Source organism: Chiloscyllium plagiosum, chromosome 22 (assembly GCF_004010195.1).
Source record: "Chiloscyllium plagiosum isolate BGI_BamShark_2017 chromosome 22, ASM401019v2, whole genome shotgun sequence".
Taxonomy (NCBI): domain Eukaryota; kingdom Metazoa; phylum Chordata; class Chondrichthyes; order Orectolobiformes; family Hemiscylliidae; genus Chiloscyllium; species Chiloscyllium plagiosum.
The window spans coordinates 7265813-7287714 of NC_057731.1; the positions used below are offsets into that span (position 1 = coordinate 7265813).

General features: G+C 45.1%; 1 protein-coding gene across 4 annotated transcripts in view; it reads right to left on the reverse strand.

Annotated features, from left to right (window-relative positions):
- LOC122561037 (protein bicaudal C homolog 1-like) overlaps positions 1 to 21902 on the reverse strand; it is a 272727-nt gene that overhangs the window by 58473 nt on the left and 192352 nt on the right. For all 4 annotated transcript variants that reach the window (XM_043712352.1, XM_043712354.1, XM_043712355.1 and 1 more), the window contains 3 exons: positions 7776 to 7855; positions 3315 to 3473; positions 764 to 817 (listed from right to left, as the gene is read on the reverse strand). In XM_043712352.1, the coding sequence (XP_043568287.1) occupies positions 764 to 817; positions 3315 to 3473; positions 7776 to 7855 (293 nt within the window). The remainder of the gene's footprint in view (positions 1 to 763; positions 818 to 3314; positions 3474 to 7775; positions 7856 to 21902) is intronic.

Sequence of the window (21902 nt, forward strand, 5' to 3'; positions counted from 1 at the left end):
GTGTGTGATGGGAGAGGTGTTAGGTGTGATAGGAAGGTGCCGTGTGTGATGGGAGAGGTGTTAGGTGTGATGGGAAGGTGCCGTGTGTGATGGGAGAGGTGTTAGGTGTGATAGGAACGTGCTGTGTGTGATGGGAGAGGTGTTAAGTGTGATGGGAAGGTGCTGTGTGTGATGGGAGAGGTGTTAGGTGTGATGGAGGAGGGGACTAGGTTGTCCTGGAGGGAACGATTCCTGTGGAATGCAGAGTTGTAAACTTTCCCCAATGTCAGGTAACTCCATTGGCCATGTCAGGAAATCCAGGTACAGTTACTTACGTTTCCACAACTAGCTCTTGTGAAAATGACTGGCTCACCACTGAAAATGCTTCCTTATAACAACCATTTTATCAGGTAACTAAACCCTAGCATTGAATAATGTGCAGTTTAGAAGCTCCTCAATTTCGAACAATCCATTTCAAGTCTAAATTAGGTTAGCTATCAGCAATTTCATGTACAAAAATGTCACCAAAGACTGCAGCTGTGTGATACATTCTCTACATTTTATTCAAACTTAAGAAATGTAGTTTATTTAAAATTCAATATACGAAGCACCTGTTTTCAATATGTTGCCATCTGTCAACCAAGCACTCCTGATCTTTGAATTATCCTGGAGTTTATGGTTAAAACTGAAAGGAGAGAATCTAGCTCTGTATCAGTCCGAGAGATGTTACACCAGCAACTGCTGGAACTCCTGTACCAATTGTAAAAGCAGGTTAGAAACTTACTCTAATACGACCTCTGGCAGCTTCTACACCCGATGGCTGTCCTGCTATGGAGACCTGTCAAGCAGAACATATCCATTGCAATGAATTAGAAACGTCATTTTCAAAACCACTTCTGGTGGTCTGTGCCGGGTACTCACTGGTCCCCTCCCATGTAACCCAGCCATAGCCCTCCTGCCAGCCCCAGTTTGTCAACACCATCAACTGCAAAACATTAATCAATTCCAATAATGTACAAATTAGATTTCTTTAATAAATAAATACAGGGAGCTAAAGGGATAATGAGTTCATAAGAACACTAGTACAAAATATCTGAGGAACACCCAAACTCTGGGAAACTCCCTTCCTAAGGATATCAGTTTGGTGAAAGTATGGTCTCTCTCTCTAATATCATAGAATCCCTACAGTGTGGAACAGGCCATTTGGCCCAACAAGTCCACACCGACCCTCCGAAGAGTATCCCACCCAAACCCATTCTCCTACCCTATTACTTTACATTTCCCCTAAATTTGCATCTAACCTACACATCCCGGAACACTATGGGCAATTTAGCACGGTCAATCCACCTAATTTGCACATCTTTGGACTGTGGGAGGAAACCAGAGCACCTGGAGGAAACCCACGCAGACACAGAGAGAGTGTGCAAACTCCACACAGACAGTTGTCCGAGGCTGGAATCAAATCGGGTCCTTGGCAGCAGTGCTAACTAGTGAGAGACTGTGCCACCAAAATGATTCTATAATGATTCAAAATGGCAGCTGATGATAATGACATCTTTGTGATGGAAAGGATATGCAGTTAGAGGCTCTGCTGAAGGTGAGACACCAAGTCTGGTGCAACCTTAGCAAGTGACAATCGAGGTCCCTGAGTTTGTAGCTGGGGCTGTAACAATGGCTTCAATCTGCTCATTGATTAACTGGAGGAAACAACAGTTTGTGAAGGAGGTGGGAGCAACCAAGAAGGATTTGCTTTATTATTGTCATTAATGACTTGCTCCATCTCAAAAGTTATGAAAATGGAAACGGTTAATTGGTAAATAAAGAATTTGCACAATTTTGGAATATTAACACATCCTCAGCATGTCTCATGGCACTTTATCAACAGATTACGTTTCAACAGCAATTACTGCTTCTCTGTAGGCTCATTCCACAGTTAGTGTGCGCACAGTAAGATCCAACAAACAGAAGAGAAATGAATGCATGATCAGATATCTTTGTTTTCCTTTTTAAAAATGTTCATTGAGGATGAAACTGGCATCTAGGACACTGGGAGAACAGCCTGCCTTTCTCTGAAAATTGCAATCGCATCTCTAATATTCATCTGAGTATGTCATAGAGTCATACAGCATGGAAACAGGCCCTTCAGCCCAACTAGTCTATGGTGACCAGATTTCCCAAACTGACCTAGTCCCATTTGCCTGCATTGACTCATGTTACTCTAAATCTTTCCTATCCAGGTGCCTGTCCAAATGTCTTTCAAATGTGGTAACTGTACCCACCTTCACCAACTCCTCTGGCATCTCATTCCCATACATGTGCCACCCTGTGTGTGATAAAATTGCCCAACAGACCCCACATAAATCTTTCCCCACTCTCCTTAAACCTATGCCATCTAGTTTTGGACTTCCCTATCCTGGGGAAAAGACCTTAACTATTCCCCTTAGCCATGCCCCTCATGATTTTATAAACCATTATAAAGGTCACCCCCTCAGCCTCCCGCGGTCAAAAGAATAAAGCCCCAACCTATCCAGCCTTATAACTCTAACCCTCCACTCTCAGCAACATCCTTGTAAATCTTTTGTCTTAACATTTCATCCGTGGTGGAGGGGTGCTACACCGTCAGTGGTGCCACCTTGGAGTGCCAAGGCTAGAGTTTACACTGAAGCCAGTCTCTGGAGCTGGAGTTGAACCTGTGGCAGTCTGAATTGAGAAGCAAGAGTCCAGGCCACTGAGCTAAACACACACTTGTCAAATAGTGTGGTGCTGGAAAAGCACAGCCGGTCAGGCAGCATCTAAGGAGCAGGAGAATCGATGTTTCGGACATAAGATCTTCATCAGGAATTAAGAGCTTATGCTCGAAACGTTGACTCTCCTGCTCCTCGGATGCTGCCTGACCAGCTGTGCTTTTCCAGCGTCACAACTTTGACTCTGATCTCCAGCATCTGCAGTCCTCACTTTCTCCAAACTGACACTTGGCTGCAGCACAGGTCACATGCTCACACTCGCTACAATAATTCTGAAGAATGTCCCACAAGTTAAATATCACAAACGTATCACTAGAATACCGTTCCCTAGTGGAGAAAAAAAAAAAGTTCTCAACATCAGGTGAGACACCGGCACCTACAAAGCCATTTGGCCATCTGGTGACCACTCCAAAAGATGCAGAGACAGTGGAGGTAGCAGCTGTCATTAAACCTACAGGCTTTGATCACAAGGTGTTGGGCCTACAGATGGGCTGAGGGAGAAACCTGACATTATATCCAGGAAAAACCAACTCACGGACAACTCACCCAAAGTGATTTAACTAACCATGAAATGCCACGTTTGCAAATTACCTGATTACTTTTCTCCGTCTGGTTGTTCCTGTTTGAGTCAGGAAAGTGAATATGACAGCCCGTCTCCTCCATGACTTTTTTGATGTTGTTTCCTCCCTTGCCTATTACATGGGAGTGTTCCGTGTGCGACACATCCATCTTCAGGGTCACCCGATTACTCTTATTCAAATAACAAGAGGAGAAACATACATCATTTGATGGTTCCTGCTCAGTTCAGCAATCTCCTTGATTTTCTTCATTACAAAACATAAATTACAAGCATCAGCTTTACTCAACAATGCTTCACTGTTCAAATGGGGAAAAAAAACTGACATCTGAGTGTATGGCAGCGGACTGGAAAGACTGGTTCTTAAGGTCAGGTTGCTTTAATTAGTTCAGTAGGAACGGTACTGAATCCCCACGGATATGCTTCCAGTGTGGATCAAAACCCATTGGTCGGGGTCTGGCAAAATGGAGTGATCGTGGAGAGGTACGGGCAAGGACTATAGTCAGAGGTGACACCATACCAGAGAGACACCATTTCAGTAATGTGGAGAGCTCAGGGAAAATGGATGTGCTCTAACTGACTGGACAAATAGGCTGAAGGATCATATGTATCTGGGAAACAAAGAGAATAGAAAGATGAATGGAAAAATGAGAGAGCGCGTTGCAAAAATTACAAGCAAAATAGGGAGTGTATTTAATATGTGCATTTGTTGCAGTGAAGGTAAATGCATATTTATAGAGTACTTCAAACAATGACCATGACCGTGCTCCATAGCCCGCCCGTCACCGAGCGCACGTGCCCCACCAGTCACCGAGCGCACGTGCCCCACACGTCACCAGGCTCCGTGCCTCGCCATCACCGAGCTCTGTACACTGACTATTATCCATCAAATACATGAACCATGACTGCTCCCAATGTACTGACCGTTACTGTCCCAACGCACTGACCATCACTGCTCCCAATGCAATGATCGTTACTGCTCCCAACGCACTGACTGTTGCCACTCCCAATGCACTGATCGTTACCGACCCCAAGCACTGACCGTTACCGACCCCAAGCACTGACCGTTACCGATCTCAAGCACTGACCGTTACCGATCCCAAGCACTGACCGTTACCGCTCCCAATGCATTGATCGTTACCGTTCCCAACGTACTGACCGTTACCGTTCCCAACGTACTGACCGTTACCGTTCCCAATGCAATGACCGTTACCGCTCCCAATGCAATGATCGTTACCAATCCAATGTACTGACCGTTACTGTTCCCAATGCACTGACCGTTACCACTCCCAATGCAATGATTGTTACTGCTCCCAACGCACTGACCGTCACTTCTCCCAATGCACTGACCGTTACCGCTCCCAATGCATTGATCGTTACCGTTCCCAACGTACTGACCGTTACCGTTCCCAACGTACTGACCGTTACCGTTCCCAATGCAATGACCGTTACCGCTCCCAATGCAATGATCGTTACCAATCCAATGCACTGACCATTACCGATCCCAAGCACTGACCGTTACCACTCCCAATGCAATGATTGTTACTGCTCCCAACGCACTGACCGTCACTTCTCCCAATGCACTGACTGTTACCGATCCCAATGCACTGACCGTTACCGATCCCAATGCACTGACCATTACCGATCCCAATGCACTGACCGTTACCGTTCCCAACGTACTGACCGTTACCGTCCCCAATGCAATGATCGTTACCGTTCCCAACGTACTGACCGTTACCGCTCCCAATGCAATGATCGTTACTGTTCCCAACGTACTGACCGTTACCGATCCCAAGCACTGACCGTTACCGCTCCCAATGCAATGATCGTTACCGCTCCCAACGTACTGACCGTTACCGATCCCAATGCACTGACCGTTACCGATCCCAAGCACTGACCGTTACCGCTCCCAATGCAATGATCGTTACCGATCCCAACGTACTGACCGTTACCGCTCCCAATGCAATGATCGTTACCGCTCCCAATGCAATGATCGTTACCGATCCCAACGTACTGACCGTTACCGATCCCAAGCACTGACCGTTACCGCTCCCAATGCAATGATCGTTACCGTTCCCAACGTACTGACCGTTACCGTTCCCAATGCACTGATCGTTACCGTTCCCAATGCACTGATCGTTACCGTTCTCAACGTACTGACCGTTACCGCTCCCAATGCAATGATCGTTACCGTTCCCAACGTACTGACCGTTACCGTTCCCAATGCAATGATCGTTACCGTTCCAACATACTGACCGTTACCGTTCCCAATGCAATGATCGTTACCGTTCCCAAAGTACTGACCGTTACCGTTCCCAACGTACTGACCGTTACCGTTCCCAACGTACTGACCGTTACCGTTCCCAATGCAATGATCGTTACTGTTCCCAATGCAATGACCGTTACCGTTCCCAACGTACTGATCGTTACCGTTCCCAACGTACTGACCGTTACCGTTCCCAATGCAATGACCGTTACCGTTCCCAATGCAATGATCGTTACCGTTCCCAACGTACTGATCGTTACCGTTCCCAACGTACTGACCGTTACCGTTCCCAATGCAATGATCGTTACCGTTCCCAACGTACTGACTGTTACCGTTCCCAAAGCACTGATCGTTACCGTTCCCAACGTACTGACCGTTACCGTTCCCAATGCACTGATCGTTACCGTTCCCAACATACTGACCGTTACCGTTCCCAATGCAATGATCGTTACCGTTCCCAACGTACTGACCGTTACCGTTCCCAACGTACTGACCGTTACCGCTCCCAATGCACTGATCGTTACCGTTCCCAACGTACTGACCGTTACCGTTCCCAAAGCACTGATCGTTACCGTTCCCAACGTACTGACTGTTACCGTTCCCAAAGCACTGATCGTTACCGTTCCCAACGTACTGACCGTTACCGTTCCCAACGTACTGACCGTTACCACTCCCAATGCAATGATCGTTACCGTTCCCAACATCCTGACCGTTACCGTTCCCAACGTACTGACCGTTACCGTTCCCAATGCAGTGATCGTTACTGTTCCCAACGTACTGACCGTTACCGTTCCCAATGCAGTGACCGTTACCGTTCCCAACATACTGACCGTTACCGTTCCCAATGCAATGATCGTTACCGTTCCCAACGTACTGACCGTCACTGCTCCCAATGCAATGATCGTTACCAATCCAATGTACTGACCGTTACTGTTCCTAACGCACTGACCGTTACCACTCCCAATGCAATGATTGTTACTGCTCCCAACGCACTGACCGTCACTTCTCCCAACGCACTGACCGTTACCGATCCCAAGCACTGACCGTTACCAATCCCAAGCACTGACTGTAACTGCTCCCAATGCAATGAGCGTTACTGCTTCCAATGCACTGACTGTTACCGATCCCAATGCACTGACCGTTACCGATCCCAATGCACTGACCGTTACCGATCCCAATTCACTGACCGTTACCGATCCCAATTCACTGACCGTTACCGATCCCAATGCACTGACTGTTACCGATCCCAAGCACTGACTGTTACTGCTCCAAATGCAATGAGTGTTACTGATCCCAATGCACTGACCGTTACCGATCCCAAGCACTGACCGTTACCGATCCCAATGCACGACTGTTACCGATCCCAATGCACTGACTGTTACCGATCCCAATGCACTGACCGTTACCGATCCCAATGCACTGACCGTTACCGATCCCAATGCACTGACCGTTACCGATCCCAAGCACTGACTGTTACCGATCCCAACGCACAGACCGTTACCGATCCCAACGCACTGACCGTTACCGATCCCAATGCACTGACCATTAATGATCCAACGTACAGACCGTTACTGATCCCAATGCACTGACCATTAATGATCCAACGTACAGACCGTTACTGATCCCAACGCACTGACAATTACCGATCCCAACGCACTGACAATTACCGATTCCAATGCACTGACCGTTACCAATCCCAAACACTGACCGTTACCAATCCCAATGCAATGATCGTTACTGCTCCCAACGCAACGACTGTTACCGATCCCAACGCACTGACCGTTACTGATCCCAATGCACTGACAATTACCGATCCCAACGCACTGACAATTACCGATTCCAATGCACTGACCGTTACCAATCCCAAACACTGACCGTTACCAATCCCAATGCAATGATCGTTACTGCTCCCAACGCAATGACTGTTACCGATCCCAATGCACCGACCGTGACCGATCCCAATGCAATGACCGTGACCGATCCCAATGCACAGACTATTAATGATTTTCATTATACTGACCAATACTCCGCTCATTACATCTACAGCTCAATGCACTGACCATCAAGCTGACTAAACAAAATGCTGTCACTAGGTGATATTACACCTGACACTACCTTCTCAGGGGCAGTAGGATCCTGGCCTCACTAGGGAAGCTTATGCCCCATATAGAACTGAAATTAGTCAGTGAATTATGATGCTCTGCTTTACCTTTGTGTCTAGAACGGACATGATTTTGTCTTTTGCTTCCTTCACGTTTTCTTTCTTTCCACCAACTTTGATGTGGGGATCTGCACAAAAGCACAAGAGAAAACCAAACATGAGAAACATGCCATTTGGATCGGAACTGAACCTGGAGTCACAGAACCAAAGAGGTTTCTACGTCAACAAACACAATAATGAAAATAACTTGTTAGTGAATAGTCAACAATTCTAACACTCATTGAGGTTACATTACTTTGGTTAGGCCTACAGCAGATGGGCAAACAATTGGTTTTTGAGAATATCCCTCATACATAGATAAGGTGAGTGGCAGGTACCTTTTCTCTAGTCTTGAAAGACTACAGGACAGATTTTTAAGGACAGAGGAGAAAAATAAAAAAAAACATGGAGTAATTTTCTTTTCCCCACAAAGTGGTTCGTGTGTGGAATGAACTTCCAGAGGAAGTGGTGGAGGGGATACAGTTACATTGTTTAAAAGACATTTAGATAAGTACATGAATAAGAAAGGCTTGGAGAGAGATGGGGCCAAGTGCAGGCATGTGGGACTAGTTTAGTTTGGGATTAGGGTCCAGTGGGACTGGTTGGACCAAGTGTTTCTTTCCATGCTGTATGACTCTAAACCACAAAGAGTGTTAGCAATCACTGGAGCAAGGCAAGGAGCACGAATGAGTATTGTTATAAAAGGCTTGGATGAAGATGTGGAAGGGTGGGTTAGTACGTTTGCCGATGACACAAAGGTTGGTAGAGTGGTGGATAATGTGGAGGGCTGTTGTACGTTGCAACAGGACATTGACAGGATGCAGAGCTGGGCTGAGAAGTGGCAGATGGAGGTCAACTTGGAAAACTGTGAAGTGATTCACTTTGGAAGGTTGAACATGAATGCAGAATACAGGGTTAAAGGCAGGATTCTTGGCAGTGTGGAGGAACAGAAGGATCTTGGAGTCCACGTCCATAGATCCCTGAAAGCTGCCACCCAGGTTAATAGGATTGTTAAGAAGGCATTTGGTGTGTTGGCTTTCATTAGCAGGGAAATTGAGTTTAAGAGCCGTGAGGTTATGCTGCAGCTCTACAGAGCCCTAAATAGATCACACTTGGAATATTGTGTTCAGTTTTGGTCATCTCATTGTAGGCAGGATGTGGAAGCTTTAGAGAGAGTGAAGAGGAGAGTTATCAGGTTGCTGCCTGGACTAGGGGGCATGTCTTATGAAGAATGGGTGAGGGAGCTAGGGCTTTTCTTTTGAAGCAAAGGATGCGAGGTGACTTGATAAAGGTGTGTAAGACAAGGAGAGGCATAGATAGAGTGGTTTGCCACAGACTTTTTCCTAGGTTGGAAATGGTTATCACGAAGAAGCATAATTTTAAGGTGATTTGAAGAAGGTTTAGGGGAGACATCAGAGGTCGGTTCCTTACACAGAGAGTGGTGGATGGGTGGAATGCATTAGGGGCATTTAAGTGACTCTTAGATAGGCACATGGAAGGTACTAAAACAAAGGGTATATAGGTTAGTGTGATCTTAGAACAGGATAAAAGTTGGCACAACATTGAGGACTGAAGGGTCTGGACTGTGCTATACTGTTCTATGTTGTATGATTATTGCTGAAGTAAAGAATGATTTAATTTGGAGCAGGGAGTGAGTTGTGGAGCAATGTGAATTGTCATTAGCACTATTTACACTCATGTCAGGAGAATAATTGTTGAAGAGCCAAAGTCTGAGAGTCAGAAATGTGATATTGAATTATTCCTAAAGGATTTTATTTCAATATTCCACAAACAGTCCTTGCAGAAGAAGATCAACGTCTTCTTCCCAGCAAAGTCAGAATCTCCAAACTGCAACTTAAGGGTCTAACTAATTGTCATAATTTATCACGTATTGACTGTGTACTTGGAGGAGACTGTATTTGACATACAAGCTAATTTGTGGCTTCTTGCCCGCTCATTACTAGGATCTTGGCAAGTACTTTAGCGTTGGAAATCTCTTGTTGATCTCTGTGGATTGGAGCATTATTGTCTGTTGCCAGCACTTCCTATGGTCAGGCCTTGCAGTTAATGAAGAGTTACTCAAAGAATCTTCATGCAGGAAATGACCATAATTCATCAGTGTTGTTCCCCTTTTAAATACTGGGTCCCAGAAGAACCGTCGGAGCTATCTGAGATATATTCACTGCCAAAAATACTTTTCATTGGGCTTGGTCTACTGATGCCAAGTGGGAAATTTGATGAGGATGTATAATTTATATATATGTTAACATCACTTTTTGGAAAATGAATTTTACCGTAAATGCAGATGAATGTGGCTCAACTCAGTGAAAGTTTTATAAAATAAAATTACAGTCAGAGTCAATTTCACAAGGTTCAGTTGAGAGAAACAAGGTTGTCTATGTGTCCAAAGCCTACAATTCCCCTATCACAGTTAACTGACTACCTCTTTAATAATGAAGGGTCATGACCTGCACAGTTCTACCTGGAGTCCATTCCATGGGTGACAATCTTAACATTTTCTTTATCCTGTTGAACTGAGGCTACTCTGACCTAGTATTGTGGTTTACTTTGGTGCATTATAGAGCCTCAACTCAGTCAGCTATCCAGGACTCTACAGCTCCAGTTTCTTTCGCTAACAGTACTCTCCTGATGCTGGGATCAGGCCCTTGGCTGTTCTCGATACTTAGCGCAGAGCATCATTCAATTTCTTCTGCCATTGTGGCCAATATCAGCTCACCTAATCATGCTGCAGTTTGAAAATGTATCATTTCCAACATATACCTACTGACTGTCTAACACCCAGTAGAGGTCAGTATGTTTTGTTTTTACACATAGGTAGGTGCTTATGCTCTGGGACCTGTAATCCAAAGAGTTCGAGGAATATTTCAGAAACCTACACTGGAGAATAAATAAATAAATCTGGAACAAAAGGCTAACATCATCAGTTGTGAAGCTACTGGATCGTCATATCTTTAAAATCCATTCAGTTCACCCCGTGCTTTAGGAAAGGAAATCTGTTGTCCTTGTCCACATTGGCCTATTCATGATTCCAGACCAACTGTAATGTGATGGGCGGCCCCCTGAAATGGTTGGATAAGTTATTTCAGTTGAATACAAGGCAGCAGCTCATCACCACCTTCTCAGGAGCAATTAGGGAGAGCAGTAAAGGCTGATGTTATCAGAGACCCACATAACCTATGGATAAAGCAAAAGTAAGAAAACCGATGGTAGAACTCACCGATGCATCTTTCAACATCACTATCTGCTCCAGACAACTTTGCACACTCTCCTTCTGTTCATTAACATTTTCATTGCCCTCATTCTATCCATTTTAGTAAGATTCTCTACAGCTCCTTTTGGAGATCCAGGATATCAACCTCCAAAACTCTGTCCCTGTGATTGTATCCTTAGGAGGCTGGCATTGAGGAAGACGGCTTTCAGTTTATCACTTTGATTCAATAACTCCTGGGCTCAGCTCTCCCATATTTTATCTTCCCACCTCACCTGAAATGTCAACTACTGGAAACAAATCAATGCATATAGTAAGACCAGATTACTACCATGTGAAACCAGGAGGCTGGAGATAGATCAGAATAGCTACGCTGATGGCTTTCAGGTTTGCTCCTGAGGTTGTCTGTATTGTAGTACCCGCTGCTGATTTAGGATGAACAAGTCAGTGTTTGCCCCGATTAACACATTTCACTCCTCCCTTGAACAGTCAGTTAGCTGAAATATCTGCATTACTGCACTGACAGACATTTCAATTTTCCAATAAAGGTGAATTGTATTAAAGAGCAGATTAGACTCAAAGGCAAGTTTTATGAGCCTGACATTTTGTCTGCAAAGTGATCATTCTTGTATGTGGCTTTTAAAATGCAGTTAATAATTTCTACATGGCGCATGGATGAGTGTGCCTGTCCAAGGGTGGGTGGGTGAGTGAGTGAGAGAGAGAGAGAGAGAGAACACATCTGTGTGGGTCTGCGGGGAGGGATCATGAGCCGGAGGGACTGAGACTGGGGTGGTGCTGAGTTATCATTTAACTAATAATAAATACATTGTTAAGATAGCCAAATTTTAATGGGATGATACTAAAAATAAAGAAAATAATGAGTGGAGGATCAATCCTTTTCTGCTATTTTCACATTTTGTCACTTTTATTGGCCAATTAGATAAGGTTTTCTGGAGTACTCTCTTGATATGATAACACTGTGGTAAATAACTGTGTGTGTCTTTCAGCTCATCTACAAAACAAGTGTTAGGTTAATTGGGATTATATCCCTATTTCAATCCCATCTGCTATTCAAACAAGACAACTCAAAATACTGGGAATGCACGAATTGTATGATTGTATATTACAGTGATGCGGGTTAACCTGAGCTGCTGCCTTTTACAATGTAATTCTGTTCGCCGAGCTGGGAATTTGTGTTGCAGACGTTTCGTCCCCTGTCTAGGTGACATCCTCAGTGCTTGGGAGCCTCCTGTGAAGCGCTTCTGTGATGTTTCCTCTGGCATTTATAGTGATTTGTATCTGCCCCTTCCGGTTGTCAGTTCCAGCTTCCAAATCTTCTCACAAACTTTTACAATGTAAGCACGGTAGGCCACCTTTCTTGGTAACGTGGAAGCAGTGACAGTCACACAATCAAACCCATCACACCAGTGAGGGAAACAGCAAGCTGCTGGCCTTTTCAATTTAAGGCAATGTGAAATCTGCTGGAACCTTTGCAAACAACGCTGATTTTCAATAAGTTTCGGATTTTTTTTCCTTGATTGCCTAAGAACTGACAGACTCAGTGACAGACTCTGAGGACTTGCCGGTGTTTTCCTGACATTGAAATATATGCCTTTCCAAGATCCAGTTCTGATTGTCCTGCTGTAGGAAGGATATTATGAAACTAGAGGGAGTTCGGAAAAGATTTACCGGGGTATGAAAGGATTTGGTTATAAAGACAGGCTGGATAGGTTGGGACTTTTCTCACTAGAGTGTAGGAAGTTAAGAGGTAACCTTATAGAAGTTTATAACATCATGGGGGGTATTGATACAGTAAATGGTAGGTGCCTTTTCCCTAGGGTGGTGGATTTCAAGACCAAGAGGCATATTTTTAGGTTGAGAGGGGAGATTCAAAAAAGACACAAAAGGCAAATGTTCTACACAGAGGATGCTTTGCATGTGGATTGAGGAAGTGGTGGATGTGAGTATAGTTACAAGGTTTAAAAGACATTTCGATAAATACATGAATAGGAAAGCTTTCATAATAATACAAGCAAGAGTAGGTCATTTGGCCCCTCAAGCCTGTTCTGCCATTCAATAAGATCATTGCTGATCTATCCATCATCTCAGCTCCTCCACCCTGCATTATCCCCATAACCCTTAATTCCCCGACCATGCAAAAACCCATCTTAAATATTAAATATTTAATTAAGCTGATTCTGTTGCTTCCTTGGGCAGAGAATTCCATAGATTCACTCATCTCTGGGAAAAGCAGTTCCTCCTTGTCTCTGTCCTAAATCTATTCCCCCGAATCTGGAAGCCATGTCCCCTATCCTAGTCTCACCCAACAGCGGCAACAACTTGCCTGCCTCTATCTTATCCATCCCTTTCATAATTTTATATGTTCCTATAAGATTGCCTATCTTTCTTCTAAATTCTAGCGAGTACATTCCCAGGCGGCTCAACCTTTCCTCATAGGGTAACCCCCTCATCTTCGGAACCAACCTGATGAACCTCCTCTGCACCACCTCCAAAGCCAATGTATCCTTCCTCAAGTAAGGAGACCAGAACTGCGCACAATACTCCAGATTGGTGAAAGGAAGGGCTGCAGATGCTGGAGATCAAAGTCAAAAAGTGTGGTGCTTGAAAAGCACAGTCAGTCAGGTGGCATCCGAAGAGCAGGCCAGTCGATTTTTCGAGCATAAGCTTTTCATCATTCCTGATGAAGAGTTCATGCTCGAAACGTCAACTCTCCGGCTCCTCAGAAAACTGCCTGACTGGCTGTGCTTTTCAAGCACCACACCTCTTGACTTTGATCTCCAGCATCTGCAGCCCTTCCTTTCTCCAATCTGGTATGGCTTCACCCAAACCTTGTACAATTGCAGCAGAACCTCCTTGCTCTTAAATTCAATCCCTCCAGCAATGAAAGCCAATATTCCGTTTACCTTCCTGATTACCTGTTGCGCCTGCAAAACACTTACGATTCACGTACAAGCACTCCTAAGTTCCTCTGTACAACAGCACGCTGCAATCTTTGGAGGGATATGGGCCAGAGGTGGGACTAGTTTAGTTTGGGATTATGAAATGGTTGAACCGAAGGGTCTGTATCTGTGCTGTATGATTCACTGAATAAGTAATCCCAGAGGAGCCAGGCAGCACAATAGGCTGGACACTTTTCATATTGTTTCCTGGGACATAAGCATCACTAGCAAGGCCAGCAGTCTTTAGCTTCCCTTAAAGAGGTGAAGGTTAGCTACTTTCTTGAACCTGTAGGAACACCAACAGCGCTGGGAGAAGCTCCAACATTCCCATCCAGCAACAGTGAAAGAATTGTGATACATTTCGAAGTCAGGGTGGTTTTTACCTGGAGATGTATTAAAGTTGGTGGGTGTTCTCATGTCTCTGCTGGGCCTGCCCTTCTAGGTGGGAAGAGGTCAGGATTTAGAACTTGCTGCTGAGGGGCTTTGATGATTCGCTGCAGAGTATCTTGTGGATAGTAAACACTGCCACTTTAGTAGAGGATGGAGTCAATGTTTCTAGATGTGGTGCCAATGAAGCCGCTGTTTTGCCCTGGGTAGTGTCGAGCTTCTTCAGTGTTCTTGGATCTGCAATTGTAGGGAGTGTACCATCACACTCCTGATTGTGCCTTAGAGATGGTGGTTAGCCTTTGGGAGTCAGATGTTACCTACTACAGGATTCCTAACTTAGCCTACTCTTGTAGCCACTGTGTTCACGTGGCTGGTCCAGTTCACTTTCTGGTCAATGTTAACCCCCAGGAATTTAATACTGGGAGTTTCAGTGATAGTAATGTCACTGAAGGTAAAAAAAACAATGGTGAGAATCACTCTTGCTGCAGACGGTCGATACCTGGCACTTGAGTGGTGCAAATATTTCTTGCTATTCATCAGCTAAATCTGGATATTGTTTAGGCCTTGCTAAGGAAACAAACTGCTTCAATATTGGAGGATGCGCAAGTGGTGCTGAACACTGTGAAACTATTAGCAACATCCCCATTTCTGACCTTATGAAGAAACAGCTGAAGATGGTTGGGATTAGGACACTCACCCTGAGGAACACGTGCAGAGATGTCCTGGAGCTGAGATGACTGAGCTCTAACATCCATAACCATCTCCCTTTATTCTCCCTATGTCTGCTGGGTTTCCTCAGAGTGCTCTGGTTTCCTCCCACAGTCCAAAGATGTTTAGATTAGGTGGATCGGCCATGCTAAATTGTCCATAAGTGTTCAGGGATGTGTAGCCATGGGAAATGCAAGGTTGAGTATGGGTAACATGCTCTTCAGAAGTCAGCGTGGACTCGATGGGCCGAATGGCCAGCTTCCACACTGTAGGGATTCTACAATTCCTGGGATGAAGGAATTGTCCAATGGTGGTTAGATTGAGTGGACTGGGTCTATATTCTTTGGAATTTAGATGATTGTTTGCATTGAACAATCCAAAATTCCTGAGAAACTTGACAGTGCGGATGCAGGAAGGATCGCTTACGCTGCATAATCTAGATCCAAGTCTCCAGATAGGGGCCATTTAGGGATGAGACGAGCAATTTCTTCAAATAAAATGTTGTCAATCCTAGAAATCTTGATCTTCATCACTGAGCACATTCAAGGCAGAGAGTAATGGATTTTTGGATAATAAAGAACCAAGGGATATGGGAATAATGTGGAAAGGTGGTGTGGAAGTGGACAATCAGCTTAATTATCTTAAGAGTATAAGAAATAGGAACTGGCGTATACCTTGGGCTGGGTTGGGTTGGGCTGGGCTGGTGCTGGGTTGGACTGGTTTGGGCTGGTTTGGGTTGGGTTGGGTTGGGTTGGGCTTGTTCCACCATCCAACATGATCATGGCCAATCTCAAGCTTCGACTGGACTTTCCTATCCTCTATGCAGGTCCCTCATTTCCCTGAGACAGTATCAATCTCAGCTTCAAATATATTCAATGATGGAGCACCTATTTGGGAGTGGAGAATTGAAGAGTGTGGTGCTGGAAAAACACAGCAGGTCAGACAATATCAGAGGAGCTGGAGAATCGAAGTTTCAGGCATAAGGCCTTCACCAGGAATGAGGCTTGTGGGCCAAGGGGCTGAGAGACAAATGGGAAGAGGGTGGGGATGGGGGGGGGGAAAAAGGAAATTGGGATGTGATAGGTAGATGAAGGTGGGGGTGAAAGTGATAGGTCGGAAAGGAGGGTGGAGCAGATAGGTGGGATGGAAGATGGACAGGTAGGACCGTTCAAGAGGGTGGTGCCAAGTTGGAAGGTTGGGACTGCGATAAGGTGGGGGGAGAGGAACTGGGAAAACTGGTGAAATCCACATTGATCCTGTGTAGTTGCAGGGTCCCAAGATGGAAGATGAGGCGTTCTTACTCCAGGCATCGGATGTTAGGGTTTGGCAATGGAGGATGCCCAGGACCTGCATGTCCTTGGTGGAGTGGGAGGGGGAGTTGAAGTGTTCAGCCACAGGGCGGTGAGGTTGGTCAGTGCAGGTGTACCAGAGCTGAAACGATCCACAAGTTGGCATCCTGTCTCCCCGATGTAGAAGAGATGACATTGGGTGCAATGGATGCAGTAGATGATGTGTATGGAAGTACAGGCAAATTTCTGTCAGATGTGGAAGGATCCTTTGAGGCCTTGGATGGAGGTGAGGGAGGAGATGTGGGTACAGGTTTTGCACTTCTTGCGATGTCAGGAGAAGGGCCTGGGAGGGGAGGGTGGGTTGGTGGGGGTGTGTGGACCTGACAAGGGAGTCATGGAGGGAATGGTCTCTCCGAACGCTGATAGGGGTGGGGAGGGAAATATATCCCTGGTGGTGGGGTCTGTTTGTAGGCGATGGAAATGGTGAAGGTTGATGCAGTGTATCCAAAGGTTAGTGGGGTGTAAGGTGAGGACTGGGGTGGGGAGAGGGGGGTTCTGTCCCTTGTTGATAAAGGGCTTATGCCTGAAACATCGATTCTCCTGCTTCTCGGATGTTGCCTGACTGACTGTGCTTTTCCAGCATCACACTCTTTGACTTTGATCTTCAGCATCTGCAGTCCTCGCTTTCTCCTCAGGTGGAGAATTCCCAAGAATCAAGAGAAGAAAATTCTCATCTCGACTTGCAACATTGTCTTGAAGAGTTGAAGAGTCCAACTCCTGCTTCTACTTCGCACATGTCTTGGACCTCACAAGTGGAGAAGTTCTTATTTTCATCACCAATAACGTTAAAGGCTGTTTGGAAAGCATTCAATTCAAAGTCACTTAACTCAAATGATCTGACTATTGATACATTTTGCCAAATAATTTCTACTTTGTTGTATTATGTACCTCGCTTCACTAAATATTATTGGATAAGGGCTCTTGTGGGGCAGTATTACAGTCCATACCTCTTGAGGTGTGAGGCCTAGGTTTAAGTCCAACCTGCTGCAGGGGTTGTCATTACATCTCTGGACAGGTTGATAACATACAATCAAACTACTGGAAAATTCAATTTTTTGGTGCAGGATCCAGCTTCGAACCATCACAAGCAGACGTTAATGATACTGCACAAGCATAACAGGGAAACTTTCCCATATGACTTGTACAGGAACCAATTCTAGGTGACATCATGTTGAAATGATGGAGAATCCAGCTTTAAAACAAATGAAATTCTCTGCTCTAGTTATATTGACCAGACTGAACCTACAGGCATCTGGTTACTATTAATGGCAAGTATTTGAAAACAGCTTTGTTTATGTCTTTGCGCACATGTTGCTATGACAACAGCATGTGAAGGACTAGCTGATCTCCAGCTCCTGGGTAGGCCGGGGTCTGTTCCTCCGAAGTTTTGTTGCCACGATGATGTGCTGTTGAATCTGGCCTATCCCGTTTCGTTCATTGCTTAGGGCCTCCAGAGGGGAGAGCAATCTCCCTGATCTGAGCTGTTTCGAATGTGAACTTGAGGCTGCTGCTGACCTTACAGAGGGGTCGGGTTAGCAAGATCGTGTCGACCTCGAGGGAAATGACAGGCTTCCTTCTTAACACTTTGAGCTACGAGAAACAACACTCGCCGTGATATTGCACCTTTCATGTGTGCTGACATTATGCACCCCATGTGTGCACAGCAAGCCCCTCACAGACAGCCTCGTGATAATCTGCTTTCAAGTGATGCTGGGCATTTGTGCTGACCCTGTGCTTGGAAACCTTGACAATCGCAGCTCTAGCCACTTGACTGAAATCAGGCAATGACATTTATATTCCTCCCTCCCCTCCACTCAAGTCCATCAATTAGTTCAAGAGAGGTAAAGTGAAAGTCAGTCCAAACTGTGTAGTCCCATTCACCAAAGTACGACAGGGGTCTGCTTCACTGCAAACAAGATAAAGCTGCTTTGATAAGGAAAACATTGGTTACTGTGCAACCACAAGTGATCATTACACAATGTCCCAGGGGAACAAGCTGTATCTTCAGTGCTTGTGTACTATCTACAGTGTCGACTCGTACCAGATACCAGTCTGTGCAGCTGCTGCACAAAGTTCAAACATTGCACCGTTGGTCATTTTGTGCAATGTTTTCAGAATCTATGAAACAAAAATCGGAGACTGCAAAATAATCTTTAACTCACTCCGGTGGCCAACTTTAGACAATGGTCAATTCACAGTGACAGTATTCACGGAAACCTGAGTAACTATCACCAACAGGTAAACCGCTCCCATTTAAGTTCAAGCAGTTTTAGAAAACAAAGCAGGTGAAAACTAAATGTAGAAAGGAAAGAATATGCGTATGAAAGCACACAGCAACTCAGATGTCCAGTTTAGCAGCAGCTCGTCACTAACTTGTATAATTCATTTTTGGGGGTTTCATCCACTCCAGGCCTTCACCTGGACCTCAACAGCCAGAGACGTCACACACAAAAAAAGCCCACAATCCGATATGTCAAAGACTGACAAGGGTTGGGCAGGGTGAGCGAGTTGAAGACTTTCTAATAGAGCTCCCATGGCATAAGGTGCCAATCTTGGGGCAGTCCCAAGTTCCTTCACAGAGTTACCACCTTTACTTCCGAATGTAAAAGTGTTACCCCGTGTATTTAAGTCCTTTTATGTCCTCACACTCTCCCTACCCATACAACTCCTGTGGCTATCTCCCTGCCTCTCCCTTTCTGAATCTCTGCCATAAACAGAAGCCAGGTTTTCCACTGCCTAGGCCTCATATTCTATAGATCTGTCTAAATGCCTCTGCTTCTATCTTCATAAGTTTAAGCCTTTGGCTGCCCTTTGTTGGTTTTCCGTTCATTTTCTAAACATGAAGCCTTTGGGATGTTTCACTATGTTAACACTAAGTGATTGTTAACTGCACCTTTCTTTTTCCAAACAGTCGACTGCCAAGTCAAGACTTGTCCATTAGTGATAGACAAGTGGCATGGTGGCTCAGTGGCTAGCACTGCTGCCTCACAGCGACAGGGACCCGGGTTCGTGTCCGTGTGGGTTTCCTCCAGGTACTCTGGTTTCCTCCCACATCCCAAAGATGTACAAGTTAGGTGAATTGGCCATGCTAAATTGCCCATAGTGTTCAAGGTTAGGTGCATTAGTCTGGGGAAGTGGAGAACAACAGAGTAGGGGAATGAGTCTGGGTGAGTTACTTTTCAGAGGATCGGTGTGGACTTGTTGGGCCGAAGGGCCTGTTTCCACACTGCAGGGATTCTATGATTCCAATAAGTGCTGGGCTATCGTAGGCTTTATGAAGGTAGCAAGATATTGTTGCAGACATGTCTTGGAAAAATTACCCAGGCTGCAAGTCACAAACATGACAATATGTCACAGAGTGCTTTTTGATTTGCTCAAGTTCCATCGACTAGGCTGCCTGATCTGAAAACTTAATTCATAAAATGATAAACAGATTAAAACCAAGCTAACAATCCATAGAAAATACATAGATGGTTCTGGATCCGGATAGATACAGACACCAGAAAGAGAAAACAGCTCCAAGAGAGTAAGTGATTTACTTCGAGAACGTTCATGAGAATGAAAGAAAGATGTTTACAATGTATGTCTTTCCTCTAAGCTATGTCATGGGGATTAATTATATTCATTCTGTTGATTCTCTTCCCACTCAATAACTCTGGTGTCCCTCCTATTTTTTATCTACATGGTTGTTCCTAGACAAAAAATAGTGTCTCACAGGCACACCTAACTCTACCCATCTCTTTCTACAAACCCACTATTGCTAGATTATCACACTCTTAGTTTGAAATCCGGTACCCGGATGAATAAAAATTTCCTCCGATTAAATATTAAAAAGACGGAAATCATTGTCTATGGTCCCCATTATGAACTCAAGTCCCTAGCTATCATTTTCACTGACCTATATTGGCTCCTAGTTCAGCAGTTCCTTCATTTGAATATTCCATCCTTGTGGGAGAAAGTGTGGATTGCAGATGCTGGAGATCAGAGTCGAGAATGTGGTGCTGGAAAAGCACAGCAGGTCAGGCAGCATCCGAGGATCAATGTTCCAGCCTCACCCCTGATGAAGGGCTTATGCTCAAAATGTCGATTCTCCTGCTCCTCAGATACTGCCTGACCTGCTGTGCTTTCCAAGCACCACTCTCTTGACTACTCTCTCCTTGTATTCAACTCTCCCAACTTTGTAATCTGCTCCAGCCCCACAACCCTGACAGATTTCTGCATTCCACTAATGCTTGCCTCGTCTTCCTCCCATGCCATCCTTCCCAACTTCGTCATCCCATTCATTACCTTTGCCGTCTCCCAGTTACCCAACACCTTGGCATGCCCCTTGCCAACACACTGTGACCTAGTGACCAATCATTCACAATCTTGTTCGCTGCCAGCCCCCAATCCCAAACCCTTGCCACCTCAATCGTTGTTCGTGAAATGCTGCTCAGGGCCTAGAGCAGGTCAGAGCGTGTGGGTGAGGGAGGCTATGATGAGAGGGGCGAGAGGAGCAAGGGCTTTTTTTTAAAATATTCATTCACAGGATTTATTGCCCAACCTTAGATAGCAGTTAAGAGTCAACCTCTCTGTTGTAGGTCTGGAGTCACATGTAGGCCAGACCAGGTAAGGATGGCAGTTTCCTTTCCTAAAGGACATTAGTGAACCAGATGGAATTTTCCAACAATCAACAATGGTCATAATTTGACTCTTAACTCCACATTCCTTTTTAAATTGAATTCATATTTCACCATCTGCTCTGATAGGATTCGAACCCAGATCCCAAATCATTACCTGGGTCATGAGATAAATAATCTAGTGATCGTACTACTGGGCCATTCACTCCCGCTAAAGATCAAAAGGGAGGGGGAGCAAGGGAGGTGAGGGCTTAGGAGGGAGCAGGAAGTGAGGCGGTGAGGGATCTGAAGAGGAGTAGTCAGTCGGATGGATGGTGGATGTACAACAAGGACATTAGTGGAGGGTCTAACTGCCTGAAAATGGCGGGGCAAAATGGATGGGACTCTAGAGAACATGTATAACCACGTGACCAGCAGCAAGCACAGGCTTTTAACTGCTCCAACACTGGTCACTATCACTTAGCTATGTACAACCCAATATTTGGAATACATCTGGACTCAGCTTTCCTCCTTAAAACATTAAACTTTGGTCAGGCTATCAGTCATCTGTCCTCACGTCTCCTTACATGGCCCGCAGTCAGATTTAGTTTATAATGCTCCTGTGAAGCACCTTGGGATGTTGAAGGTGCTATAGAAATAGACCTTGTTGTTGCTGCCATTAAAGGGAGACGGTGACATAGTGGTTTTGTCGCTGGATGAGTATCACAGAGGACCAGGGTTGATGTGCTTAGGACACAAATCTCGCCGTACAGCTGATGTAATTAAAATTCAATTCATGAAAAAAGTCCAGAATCATAAACATGATTTATTAAAGGTGCCATCTGCCTATGAACTGTCCCAGAAATCTAGCTGGTTCACCCATGTCCTTTAGGGAAGGAAATCTG